General features: G+C 33.5%; 1 protein-coding gene across 1 annotated transcript; it reads right to left on the bottom strand.

Moving 5' to 3' along the window:
* Positions 1–35: 35 nt before the first annotated feature.
* LOC132200253 (probable cytochrome P450 49a1) lies at positions 36–13556 on the bottom strand. The gene is made up of 10 exons (XM_059625585.1): positions 13228–13556; positions 8757–9003; positions 5022–5138; positions 4661–4737; positions 3734–3935; positions 3515–3674; positions 3292–3461; positions 1433–1511; positions 325–558; positions 36–259 (listed from the first exon to the last, which is right to left on the bottom strand). Exons 1-10 carry the CDS (start codon positions 13436–13438, stop codon positions 152–154), a joined length of 1605 nt encoding a protein of 534 aa, XP_059481568.1. The 5' UTR covers positions 13439–13556; the 3' UTR covers positions 36–151.
* Between the last annotated feature and the right edge of the window lie 703 nt (positions 13557–14259).

Consider the following 14259-nt stretch of genomic DNA (forward strand, 5'->3'; position numbering starts at 1 on the left):
TAAAATTTGAAATAATTTTCTTTATTTAGAATTTTTATTCAGAATTACATTTTTTTAGTACAGTAAATTAATTTTTAACCTAATAATTTACCACGATAATTTATTATTACAAATGGCAAAATGGTAATTTTTTTATCCTGCGAGAAAATTATCATCGTTCAATGAACCTCAGCTTCAAAGGGCCCGTCGGCATGTACATTGGCGTGACTTTGTACTGCAGAGGCTCGTGATGATACTCCACCTTGAACTTCTTCACAATCTGCAGAAATAATCAAAATAAATATGACTTCTGGGTAAATTTTTTGGTCGTATAGTTTTTCATACTTTGGCGATGAGGGTTTGCAATTCCAAGTCGGCGAAACGTCTTCCCAGGCACATCCTCCTTCCGTAGCCGAAGGGTAGAGAGACGAACGGGTGCACCGGTTTTCGCACCGGACACACACCCGTGTCACCCTGGCACTGCGAATTTTTCAACCACCGCTCTGGGGCGAACTTCTTTGGGTCGGAGAAATATCTCTCTTGGTTGCTGATTATTAAATGTTGAAATACGATTTGAACCTGCGGTCAAAATAGAATATTAAAATTTAAAAACACTTGCAAAATCCTTTGCAGTTTAGTGTCCACTTTTTGTTGATATTAAAATTTATAAAACATGTGAAAATCATACAGTTTTAGGTAAAAAAAGCCAAATATTTAAATTTTTAGAATTGTAGATAATGAACTAAAAATTGTGGCTTATATTTAGCTAAAAAAATTATTCCAAAATCGAAATTAACAAATAAATTTTGTAAAATATTTCTACAAAATTGAAATAAACAAATAAATTTTTTTTTAATTTCTACAAAATTGAAATTAACAAATAAATTTTGTAAAAAATTTCTACAAAATTGAAATTAACAAATAAATTTTGTAAAAAATTTCTACGTAAGAAAATTTTCCCTTTCTCTTTATTTAAATTTTCTTTCAATTGAATCCGTTAGCGTTCTTAGTTAGGTCAAAGAGCGATTAACGGGTTTAAGTGCGGTTTGAAGAGAAAATCTCAAGCGATTGTGGGAGTTGTGCTTTGAAACAAGTGCAGCCTCCTATCTTCATAGTAATAGTTTATCAGTGCATGAGATGAGTCAGCACAATCAAATTTTGTTGTCCTTTCTCATCTCTGAAGTAGCAGTTAAAACTACGTGACCCTTCTATAATTCTTCTTGTAACAAAAAGCGCACGTCTCAAGAGAGGAGAAAGGAATTTCCATCTCATGCGGTATAGTCCGGCACGTACGAGTTCAGCTCACTTTTCCGTGTTTCTCTCCAGAGAAATTTTATTGTGTCAGGAAATTATGAGATTTTTAATGCAAATTTAATCATCATGCAAGACGGGCACAAATAAATACACGACATTTATGTCGGGAATCACAGTGAGTCACATATAATTTTCTTACCCCTGCGGGGATTTCGTAGCCTGATATCACAGTGTCTTTCGTCATGCACCGACCATTTCCAATTACAACTGGATACATCCTGAAAAAGAAAAATAAAAAACAAATCAAAAATTAGAGATTCGAATTTAAATAGAAGGTTCAACATTTTTTTTTATTCTTTTACTTGACTTTTAAGTCGGAATCAGGAATGATTTGGGTGTGATTGTTGATGAAAAGTTACCATTTTGAAATTCATGATGTATGTTGTTGGGGTTGGAAAAAGGTGCTTCCTCCTAAATTTTCAGCTAAAAATATTGGGTGCTTTTCCGGGAAATCAGATTTTTCCAAAAACACTAAAATACCAATATCTCTGCTCCTACTAAGAATAAACGTATGCTCTTTTCACATTCAGACGTAACTTTTTACGCCCGACAACTTTGCCATTGACAAATTTTGCGTAGGTCAAAGATCAAGGTCACTAAATTACAAATTTCACTTTTAAACGCAATTTTCGCAAAGAAGCACCCCTCAGATTTTTTTCGCAGTATAGGAAAAAATGTAGCCCCAAGTGTGTAGAACAAAATACTTGATTTTCAGAATGGTAACTTTTACTGTTTAATTTATAATACTAACTAAATATTAAAAAACAGTGAAAAATCACTTTTCCGCAATAGAAATTAATTTTCAACCAGCGATAACTCTGTTTCTGTTACAGAAACGACAAAATGTGTAATGACAAAAAGTGTTTGTCTTGACTTTCTGCATCCAACCATGTATCAGTCAAGAAGGTCAGGTCACCTAAGGTCATTGACCTCGGTGACCTGTGACCTTTAAACACGATGTTGCTAATTTTTGAAATTATTTTTCGAAATTGAAATAGGTTTTATTATTTCCTACACAGAAAACTTGCAAAATCGTGTTTTAAGGTCACAGGTCACCGAGGTCAATGACCTTAGGTGACCTGACCTTCTTGACTGATACATGGTTGGATGCAGAAAGTCAAGACAAACACTTTTTGTGATTACACATTTTGTCGTTTCTGTAACAGAAACAGAGTTATCGCTGGTTGAAAATTAATTTCTATTGCGGAAAAGTGATTTTTCACTGTTTTTTAGTATTTAGTTAGTATTATAAATTTAACAGTAAAAGTTACCATTCTGAAAATCAAGTATTTTGTTCTACACACTTGGGGCTACATTTTTTCCTATACTGCGAAAAAAATCTGAGGGGTGCTTCTTTGCGAAAATTGCGTTTAAAAGTGAAATTTGTAATTTAGTGACCTTGATCTTTGACCTACGCAAAATTTGTCAATGGCAAAGTTGTCGGGCGTAAAAAGTTACGTCTGAATGTGAAAAGAGCATACGTTTATTCTTAGTAGGAGCAGAGATATTGGTATTTTAGTGTTTTTGGAAAAATCTGATTTCCCGGAAAAGCACCCAATATTTTTAGCTGAAAATTTAGGAGGAAGCACCTTTTTCCAGCCCCAACAACATATATGAATTTCAAAATGGTAACTTTTCATCAACAATCACCCCCAAATCATTCCTGGATCCACCCTTAATTGGAATACAAAAATTCTCTTCTCTAAGAGGAAAAATCAATTTTTTTTTTCATCTCTTTTGACTAAAAAAGTATTTTATTTTAATTTCAGAAGCTTTTTTTTAAATATATTTATTATATGATTAAATCTCCGCAAGCTCACGTTGTTTTCAATTAATATATTCTTTTGCAATAAGTTTATTTTGATGGAAAAATGCAAAAAAATTTAATCTTTGAAGTGCGATTTTTATGGCGACTCCTGCGTCAGCTACAAATTTTAGTCTTTTTTTCTCACTCAAGAATAAATTGATTTTTTTGCTACACAGCATTACTTTTTTTACCTGAGGGTCTCTTTGATGCACGCTTTCAAATAACTGAGACTTTCAATGCTTTCAGCGGTGAGGTGCGATTCTGGATTTGGCAAAACTTCGGTAACTTCCTGGTAAAGTTTTTCCTGTTCGTCAGGGTTCAAGGCTAATTGGTACAGGATTGAGGCGATGGCTGCTGACGTCTACGCAAATAAAATAATCAAACTGAGTAAATATTTGCAATGCCTTTTCTTACAGTGTCGATGCCGACGAGGAACATGTCTAGGGCAAGGTTGTACGCGGTTTTTTTATTGGCGTTGACCAAAATCCTCTGCAAAACGGAGGAAGAGTGGTCCAGGGGTTTCGGGTTCGTCTCCAATTCGTGCATTGCAGAATCGATATATTTGCTGGCGACACTAAAATTTTTTCAAATTAAATGAATACATTTGATTTATTTTTTTGGTATTAATTTTACGCTCTAATTTTATCTAAGGCGTTTATGTAGGTATTCCACGTGGGCGTGGGAAAGAGTCTCCAAAAGGGAATTTTCAGCTCCAAATTTCCTACATTTTTGAAAAAAGTGCCGACGGCGTTGATCATCTGCTGGGCGTCGGATTCAGGGTCCATGTGCGGCTGCAAACAGCCGAGTCGTTTGTCCAAGGCCACGCGGGCTATTGCTGCAGGTGAGAAAGCAACAAATGTAACAAAGAGCACAACAATGCATCAATGTTTTTCCCAAGGTGCGGTTGCGAGTGGGATTTTCGTGTGGTCTACCTCTAATGTAACCAACGTTATAATGAGAAATTGCTACATTGTATAATATGCAGTCCTTTTACTCACGTTATAATGAATATTCATTGCCAGAAGTATGATAAAAATAAGTTATAAATCTTTTAATTAATAACCAGCTTTTACTAGCTTCAAATTCTTTACGTCTTTTCATAAATATGTTATATATATTATGATGTTCTTGATTTATCTTATTGGTGAAATTGAGGAAATGCAGTGATTTTAGTCATTTTAAACGTACTGAATTCCAAAGTATACAAAAAAAATTCACACCACAATCAATTATTTCATTATAATGATATTTTCCTCAAAGGAATGGGATTACAAGTATTCAAATTTATATGCTTTATATAAATTTAGCCGTAACACGTTTAAAGAGTAATAGATATACGCATTTTTTTACTTTTCAATTTTTCAAGACACTAATCGTGTAAATTAATTTAAAAGGAAATAATAATAAATTTTTAATTTTAATTTATTTAAATTGTTAAAAATGAAAATAAATATCGTAATAAAGTTTTTACTTTTATTTTTTATTAATTATATTAACTTCACTTTTAATTTTTAACTTTTTGTATTGACCTAGAAGAATTAATAAATTTATTTTTCTTACATTCAAGAGACCACTTGTGAATTTCATTCATGAAATCCTCTGGCACGTCTCTGTTCTCGTCTCTGATCGCTTCGATCCTGCAACAGATGAAAAGCGCGCTTGAAAAGGTGCCAAAGTGCGTCGTGTGTAAATAACGCGTAATAAATCAGTCGTAAAGATGAAAAGCGAGAGAGACACGCCGCGGCCGACGCTAATCCTCTCTTTCTTTTTAGGTCAAAAGGTGCACATCTCGCGCCTCTTCCTTAATTACAACAATCAATACCAACAAACACTTAGCCTAACGAGCAGTCGCTCCACTCCACTTGTACAAGTGGATAATTACGAAGATGCGGAGAAAAGAGTAAAATATAAAATCACTCACCTGTCAACAAAGGCGTCCGCAGTCTCTTCGATTGGTCCCACGTACAATTTGGCGATTCGTGGCTGCAGCAGCGGTTGCTGTACTTTTGTACGAAAATTGTACCAGTTTTCTCCATGACTATAAAAATTAGAAAGAAAAAAAAATCAATTAAATATGAATGAAAAAGTGTTTTTTAATAAAATTTCGTTTCTATATTAGTGAAAAAAAAATGCTTTTTTCCTTCTTAAAAGACGATTTTTTAGGCTAAAATTTCAGTTGAAAAGTTCCATGCAAACTCGTTTACGAAAAGCCTATTTAAAAACCTTAATCGGCGAAAATATTTGAAAGGTGTATACTTTTGGCAGGGTCAACCGATCTTAACCATATTCTAGGACCTTAAAGACCATGCCAGGAGGTTTTCAAAAATATATAGTTATACCCCGTTATCTCGAAATTTATGGGTTTTACGGGACATTGAAATTTGGATTTTGGAAATTTTCAATCAACTGTATCTTGGCTTCCTGTGGTTGTAGAACAAAATTCTGGATATGGTTGAATTCGTTTTGTTGCCCTCTACAACTTTGCTGTTGATTGCAAAATCGTAGGTCAAAGTGCAAGGTCACTTCCGGTGACCTCGTGACCTTTGACCTCAAAATTGAAGTTTATCCCCCAATTTTATTTTTATTCTGAAATAGCCATTTTGTAGAGCGTAAAATTTTACGTTATATAGAAAAATAAACCAGATGGCGTTTTTTGATATTAAATTAATAAAAAAATAAAAAGATTAAAAAACGTGGTTTTCCGAGCAAATTTTCTGGTAAAATGTCTTTGAGCCTCTGTAACTTTGTCCCTGAGCAAGATGACCCAAACTACCTAATGACAAAAAGTAATTGTCTTGACACGGTCTATTCAGAAATGTATTACACATTGTGACCAGGTCACAAAAGGTCATTGACCCCGGTGACCTTTGACCTTACCATATTTTTTCCATCTTGTGCGACACATGGTTCGAAAGAAGACATTGAGGCGGTCATTTTCGTACCCGGAATTTTGCTGTAGCTTCACCAGAACTCGAGTTATTGACGTTTTTAGTTATTTCATCTTACAATTTTTACAATTTTAATTAGTTAAAACGTCAATAACTCGAGTTCTGGTGAAGCTACAGCAAAATTCCGGGTACGAAAATGACCGCCTCAATGTCTTCTTTCGAACCATGTGTCGCACAAGATGGAAAAAATATGGTAAGGTCAAAGGTCACCGGGGTCAATGACCTTTTGTGACCTGGTCACAATGTGTAATACATTTCTGAATAGACCGTGTCAAGACAATTACTTTTTGTCATTAGGTAGTTTGGGTCATCTTGCTCAGGGACAAAGTTACAGAGGCTCAAAGACATTTTACCAGAAAATTTGCTCGGAAAACCACGTTTTTTAATCTTTTTATTTTTTTATTAATTTAATATCAAAAAACGCCATCTGGTTTATTTTTCTATATAACGTAAAATTTTACGCTCTACAAAATGGCTATTTCAGAATAAAAATAAAATTGGGGGATAAACTTCAATTTTGAGGTCAAAGGTCACGAGGTCACCGGAAGTGACCTTGCACTTTGACCTACGATTTTGCAATCAACAGCAAAGTTGTAGAGGGCAACAAAACGAATTCAACCATATCCAGAATTTTGTTCTACAACCACAGGAAGCCAAGATACAGTTGATTGAAAATTTCCAAAATCCAAATTTCAATGTCCCGTAAAACCCATAAATTTCGAGATAACGGGGTATAACTATATATTTTTGATAACCTCCTGGCATGGTCTTTAAGGTCCTAGAATATGGTTAAGATCGGTTGACCCTGCCAAAAGTATACACCTTTCAAATATTTTCGCCGTAATACATCTTTCAAATTAAAAATTCTGAAAAAAGCATAATTATGAAAATCATAACACTAGGAATAATCCTGTCTCTATGGAGGATCTATATATAAAACCTGTTTTAACAACACAGAGCCCAGAAATTATGATTTCAAAAATCTTTAACAAGCTTCCGGAAAGATTGAAGCGAATTAACGATACTAATATTTTTTTTAGTGAAGCGAAGAAGTTGGTCTACGACAAATTATTTTATGATATCCATGAGTATCTGCTGTGTAAACTTGAATGAATGTGTGGAATGTTGAATTAATTGTAACTAGACTTATTATAAAGATCGTTGTAAATATTTGATCTAAAATGGAATAAAAATCTATTGAATTGAATGCTTGTATTATTTATAATTATAACAGCAATAATTTTTAAGAAACTTATCCCCAATTTTTTAATCGCTTATTTTTGTTTTCTTTTCAAAGGAAGTAATATATATGTTGACAGGACTATGAAATTAATTGATTTATTTATTTCAATGCCGTAAAAAAATGACCCTAACTAAAAGTATTGTAAAAGCTCAAAATTTTCAAAAAAAAATGTCATCTTTTGTAGTTTCTCATATTTTTAAAATCATAATGAGAAAGAAGGATCCATTGACTGAATGAACTTTGGACCTTCAGTCAATGCATGTCTATTATTTTAAGTGCTTCATTTTAAAATTGTTTGAAATCTCGGTACAAAATTTAACGTTTCCTGCCGATTTTATGCGATAAAAAAATGAAAAATTTCCTTTTCCACTTAACTATAAACTATAAAATAAGCTTTTTTGCCATTTTAAATTACAACTCTGGAAAGATAATAGTGCGGTTGAGCAGTCCAGTGAATCTCTAGCATTTGCTTGTTACGCATTTGTGCCCCAGATATATAATTATGTATCTTTGCGCAGGAAACCGATCGTAAAAAGTAAAAGTCCAACTCATTTGTTAGTCGAGAGAGCATCAGTCATTATACATTAGTGCATTATTTGCCTTCTGCCGTGTGAATGGGAATTGCAGCATTATTTTGCGGTGAAAAGAGAGCGAAGAGAACAAACATTCCTGCGACTATACAATGTGTAACGTAAGAAATGATTTGCAAAGAGAGACGCGCACTCATGCGAGCACAGTCCACTTTTCTCCAGGACATTAAGAATTTTTTGAACACCACGATTAGATCTATAGATTTCGCTAGTTAACACACATATTTGGCATGTACTGTGTATTTCAATCACGTAAGAGGGGTAAGTGCAATTTGGCAGGACATTAAAATGAGCGTCGACATTCACAAATTGCGGTTTAGTGCCAAAATTTAAAATTAAAGAGGCCACAGAGACATTTTTAAAATAGTTAACATTTTTGCTTATTAAAAAAAATGCAGATATTCCCAAAATTATGAACATTTTTTCAATTACTAAAATTGCCTCACTCAATCGTAGAAATAAGAAATTAACTTGAAATATTGTATTTTTGATTAATAATTATTTTTTATCTTGTCCTAATCGAAATCTAAATAAATTTCTAATACATTAAAATTAAATTGGAAACAGCATCAATAAATTTATTTAAACTTTACCACATTTACAGCAAAACGTAGTAAATTTAAATAAAAATCTATAACGATTTATATTTTATTAACTTTAGATTACTTAAAAACTAAAATTAAATAAAAAATAAATTTTATACTATATAAAATTAATCAAAATATATTTAAAAATACATAAATATATTTTTAATGTTTGTAAATAAAATTACGTTTAAATTAATTAAATAATAATATTTTTTAGTCTTCTTATGCATCAATGAACTTATTAAATTTTCAAACAGAAGAATTAATTTTGATTTTACGCAAACTTACACGGCAATTACACCTCCAGTATCTCCAAATTCATCTTTTCTGAGCACGTGCTTGTAGTAATTGAGTGATGGCATCGACGGCCTCATTGGCATCAATTCCTCGCTTCGAAAAACACGCTCGATCTCGTCCGCGTCGAACAAAAAGACCATGTCCGGTCGTCCGAGAATATTGCCCAGTCGGACAATCGGACCGAATTCCTCGTACAACTGCTGGGACGTTTTGTCCACCTCCTCGATTTTGTACGTGCCTGAAAGCAGAAACGGAATCAAATTTAAACAAGACTTTAAAGTTTCCTTTCTTCATCAAAGACGAAAATAAACTCAAAGTATAAATATTTTTCTCGTCGAAAGTTGAAGGTGAAACTATTCAACCTTCCCGTGCCCTCTCCACGGCAGTCGGACGAGAGTAGGATGTAAAAAAAAAAAATAGGTGCACCTTAGGTGTCAAGATAAAAGATTTTTTCTTCTCGCAGCTCTAATTGTGAGCGACTCGCTTGATTAAAATTCGTATTACGACACGCAGCAGGTGGCGCTTGCGAAATTGGAGTAATGGACTTCAAATGAATGTGCCAATTTCGCACGCCGGCACTTTCTTCTACCGCGACGAGTCTTTAATTAAGAAAGTGCATTTTGCAATTTTCCAATCCAATCACCTTTAATAATTGTTTTTTAATTGAGGAAAACGTTCTATTCTCTTATATGATTACTGTACCATATGTGTTTCATTTTTAAATTATTTTACGAACATTTTCATGCTATAATAAGGAATAAAAAGATACACTTCATTCATTAGTAAAAGAACTGAAAAATGCACAAAATTTCATCAAATTTTCCTCTTATACGTTTCAATCAAACCAAAATTAACCTATTTTACCAGGTTCAATTTGTAATCTTATTATTTGCAGCAACATTTTTTTCAATATAAACTCAATTACTTTTTTTCTGATAAAATACAAGAGTAAAATTACAAAATATACCGAAATTTTTATATTTTTAATTAATTATAGAATAAACAGAACAAAATTCTTGAAATCTTTGCTATTTCTTTTTACAAGAAATGAGTTTTTCTTGGTATTAAATTGATATAAATTCCAATCATTATCAGATCAGGAAAAATCTTTGTTGACTTTATGCACTATTTTGATCAAGTTTTTATCAAAATTTAATAAATTTTTCCTTTCAATATATCCTATCTAGAAAAGATTTCAAATGTAGTTAAATTAAACTAGGCCATTTATATTTCATAAAAATTTGCAACCTTTTTCGAGAACCCATTCCCTAATATTTATTCAATTTATTTTTAGTTGATGGTGTGAAAAAAATTTGAAAGTTCAAGGATTACGAGTTTCAAAACTGATTGATGGTCATTGCTTTTGTGTAATGGCAAAAAGGTCACGTTAATAATTTATGTAACTGCGTTGTTGTTGCCAAATAAGAATGATCTATAGCAAACTTAGCCCTTCAAATTTCAACCAGAGTCATGCCACAATTTTTTGCATTAGACTGATGTTTGCTCCAAGGGCAACGTTTTAATATGTGACGTTTGCGGGCAGCAATGCGCAGCAAACGAATTTCATTGTCTACGGCACTTGTCGCCGCCGCTTTTATAATAATAATATAATGCCGGTTCAATTATCACCTCGCATCTCGCAACCTTCAATTCAATTTGAACAGAGGACAAGAGATAAAAATTTCTCTCCATTCCGAAGTCTATTCTCGGCGGGAGTAGAAACTTCTATCATGGGAATAGCTTTTTTTTTTCAAGAAACTAAATACAAACAGGAGTGGTCTGTCTTCTTTCTCTACTCGCCAGATTTCAACACGTAAAGCCCACCTGGTCCATTTAACTCCCCACCGTGCGTGAACAGATTTGGCAAAAAAAAAAAAAAAAAAAAAAACACGAGAAGGAGGAAGACCTCTGACCCCGACGGCTATCAGATTCGGCGCGTGTCTGTTTGCACATCCAAACTTGAAAGGTGCTTATTTATCATATTACCTATTTGCACGCTCTTTGCGCGATTCACCGACACTGATCTCTGAATTTATATCGTTACATAAGCGTTTTTAATGCGTGGAATTCTCGCTTGATTTGATTAATGCGCGCGTATTGTTATGCAATAATAATCCTTTCACCATTTAATATTATATAATATTAACTTTCCTTTGGATTAAAAAGATTGAATTAAATAGAAAGGGAAATCATTTCTATTTTCTATTCACGATATCCAGTTTTATCTGCATTTTGAAAGGGATTAAGAATTTATTTGCAAACCTAGTTTATGGCGTGTGATCGTAAACGCTCTAAATTGAGAAAGCACTGCAAAAAGGAGAAAATAATTTTTTTCTTTTAATTCAACTCATTGTAGTATTGTTTTCGAAATTGAATGTAGATTTAAAGTTTATATTAAATTTGATATTTATTTGCAACACTAGAGGCAGAAACCTTTCTCAGTCGTTTTTTTTTCTAAATTGTCTTCAATTTTAAAATAATGTTATAGTTTATAGAATTGAAGTGAGAAAATACTTTTTTTAATTAAGAAAAAGAGAAATGGAATTTCTTCTATGTGACAATTAGAGTTTTAATCGTGCCGGAATATTTCTTTTGCAATAATTTTGATTAATTTATGGTTATTCTACAATTATTTTTGTCCTTAAAATTGATTCAGAATAAATGATTAAAATTAAATACAAATCCTGGGTATCGTAATTTTGGCAAAATTATAGCCAGCTGGAAGTTTTGACTTGAATATTTTTTTCTTTTCAACTGAGACTAAGTTATTATTGATGCAGAGAACTCCACTTTGTGCCAAATAACCACGGAGCAAATCGATGGATAAACAGATGAGACGTTTTTGAGGGGTCCCAGCACCTGACTGAGAATACAATGGACTGCATCGAATTCGGGAAGGAAAGTGTGTCACAAAAACAACACACAAGGCGTATCTTTTTCAGCAGTTGTTGTTCTCAACGCGAGCCCCCCATAGAAAGTTGTGACCGCAAACGCGCCGATGCAAAATTGGCTCTATCTAATTCTATGAAGCGTGGAGCCGCCTCTCGATCTCTCGAGAGATGTTGTAAGAAGTAAAAATCGAACGCGATGTTTTTGGTATAGGCCAATAACTCGCGTCTGCTTTTCTCAATAGGAAACGTCTTGGCATTTTTATGGAGAGACGTTTGAGGAAATTAACCGCACATTCATACCTTATTGGTCTCTGTGTTGTAACCGTTTAGTCTGGACGTACTTAATTTTGAGCGGTATCACAATGAGCCGGCGGTTTTGCGCGTCCGTCTGCGGCACATTTACTTTCAATCCGAATTTATGACTTGTGGCTCAGGTGAAATAATTCAATTACTCAAGAGGTTTGCACTTCATTCGCGACAGCATCAGCCCAAAAAAAGGTATTCAATGACATCGATTTGTTTTCTTATGAATCCTTTTCTATCGTTCATTTTTTATTTTGTTCCATTCAATGAAATTTAAATACACTCTGATTTAATTAATATGCAAATATTAATAAAAATAACACGATTCTGAGATTTAGGGTTTGGTCCTGAGGATTTTTCCATTACAAAAGTTGGTTCTGCATGATATTATGAGTTTTGAAACTTTCTTTGCGTCACTTTATATATAGACAATTAAAATTATCTAATCAAACTTCCCATAGAGCCACAATTATCATAACTTTCCTTCATTTATAATTGCATCATAACAGGAATGCAAAGATTAATTTACATAACACGAAGAAAAAATAATTTTAAATGCTGAAGTATTGTTGCGCTATTCACAAGAGTAAAAATTTAAAAAAGTAGTTTTAAATATTAAAGTTATTTTAATAAAAATTATAAAATACAAAAATTTAAGCTTACATTATGTAATAAATTTAATTTTAAAATGTGTCATTTTTAATCAAATTATTTTTTATTTTGAATAAAATGATGTTTTTATAAGTAAAAACCTAAGAAAACCAAGACGTAAGAAAATTTTTATATTTTGTATTTTTTGTTAAATAATAACTTTTAATTTGTGTTTTAAAATCTAACATTTAACTATGAAGAGAATATTCCATGTTCAATTAGGTTGAAATTCTGGGGCTACAGCCGCAATAACCTGCCCTTGCAATCAATACAATTTCAGAAACAACGAAATTTATTAGTTATTCAATTATTAAATTGAGCGAAATTGTCACATTTGTACAGAATATACAGCTAGATCAGGCCAGATTTAGAAATGTATGCTTTTATTAATATTATTTCAACGCTCAACATCTGAAGACAAATGCTAAAAAAAAAATAAGCCGAAGCTTAATTTTTATTTAATTGAAAATTATATATTTTTAGAAATTAAAAAAAAAGAATTTACCTTTGTATCACTACTAACTATTATAATGCAAGCATTTCCAATTTTGATCCTTTTGATCCATCTAGACCCGAGATGAAGGGGAGGTATAAATAAAAAATAATCTCCTACTCACCTACGAAGGGTAAAAAGCGCCACGAATTCCCGATCAGCGGCAGCGCCCGCGGTCCAGGAATGCTCGAATAAGGTTTGAACCGTGGTCGGTCGTCGACGACGGCGCCGTCGTCGTCGATCAGTTTGTCCTGCGGCGCCACGAGGACACTGGCGTGCGGCGCCTTGACCACTTTGGTGCTGCGGCTGTACGCCCTGGCGAGCACCCTCAGCATGTTCACCTTTTGCCTGCAACTCACAACTGCATCTAATCGTCGCTGGGTGCGTCGGTCGAGTGACTACCTGAGTGAGCCGCTCAGGTCGCGCCGCCGCCAGGTGATTCTCTCCGCGCACTCGCTTGGGCTCTGCGCGGCGCGCACTCGAAAAAAGTAAAATATCTCCGCACAGTTTGTTTTGGTCGAGATGCTCTGGTGCGTGCGCGCCGATTAGGTCTGACCTGGGTTTCCTCAAAATATCACTTTCTCCACCGGAAATCGCTGTTCGGATCATTTTGAGAGCCTCTTTTTTATGTCTAGCTGATTTGTGGACCAAAATTTTCAGTGAGAATTTTGTTTCTGATAAATAAAAATGCACAAATCTCGTTATTTAAATAAAATAAATAAAAAAAATTGCATTACTTTTCTAGTTTGAAGAAGTTGACACTCGAGGAGATGCTCATGGAAATGAAGAAATCGGGCTTTTCCTCGTTGCAAAAAAATGGTTTTTTATTTAAAAAACAAACGGCTCTTTGAATAAAAACAATTTTTTTGCAACGAGGAAAAGCCCGAATTCTTCATTTCCACTTTTCTAGTTTCTAAGTTTTTTACAATTCTTTATCGGTCAAAAATTTTCATTCAAAAATATTTAGATTTCAAGATTAAAATATTTCTGAAAGGCAAAAGTTTTTTTAAAAATTGAAACCGGGCGAACCTCGTTGCCAAGAAAAAATGAAAAAAAAAAATTAAGGGACCACTGACCCCAAAGGTGACCTGCGGTCTGCTGGTACTTTGAAAACCTAGGGTTACCATTCAATTCAAAGTTTTTTCTTCGGATTAAG

The sequence above is a fragment of the Neocloeon triangulifer genome, unplaced genomic scaffold, assembly GCF_031216515.1.
Source record: "Neocloeon triangulifer isolate White Clay Creek 2 clone unplaced genomic scaffold, ASM3121651v1 ptg000014l, whole genome shotgun sequence".
NCBI classification, from domain to species: domain Eukaryota; kingdom Metazoa; phylum Arthropoda; class Insecta; order Ephemeroptera; family Baetidae; genus Neocloeon; species Neocloeon triangulifer.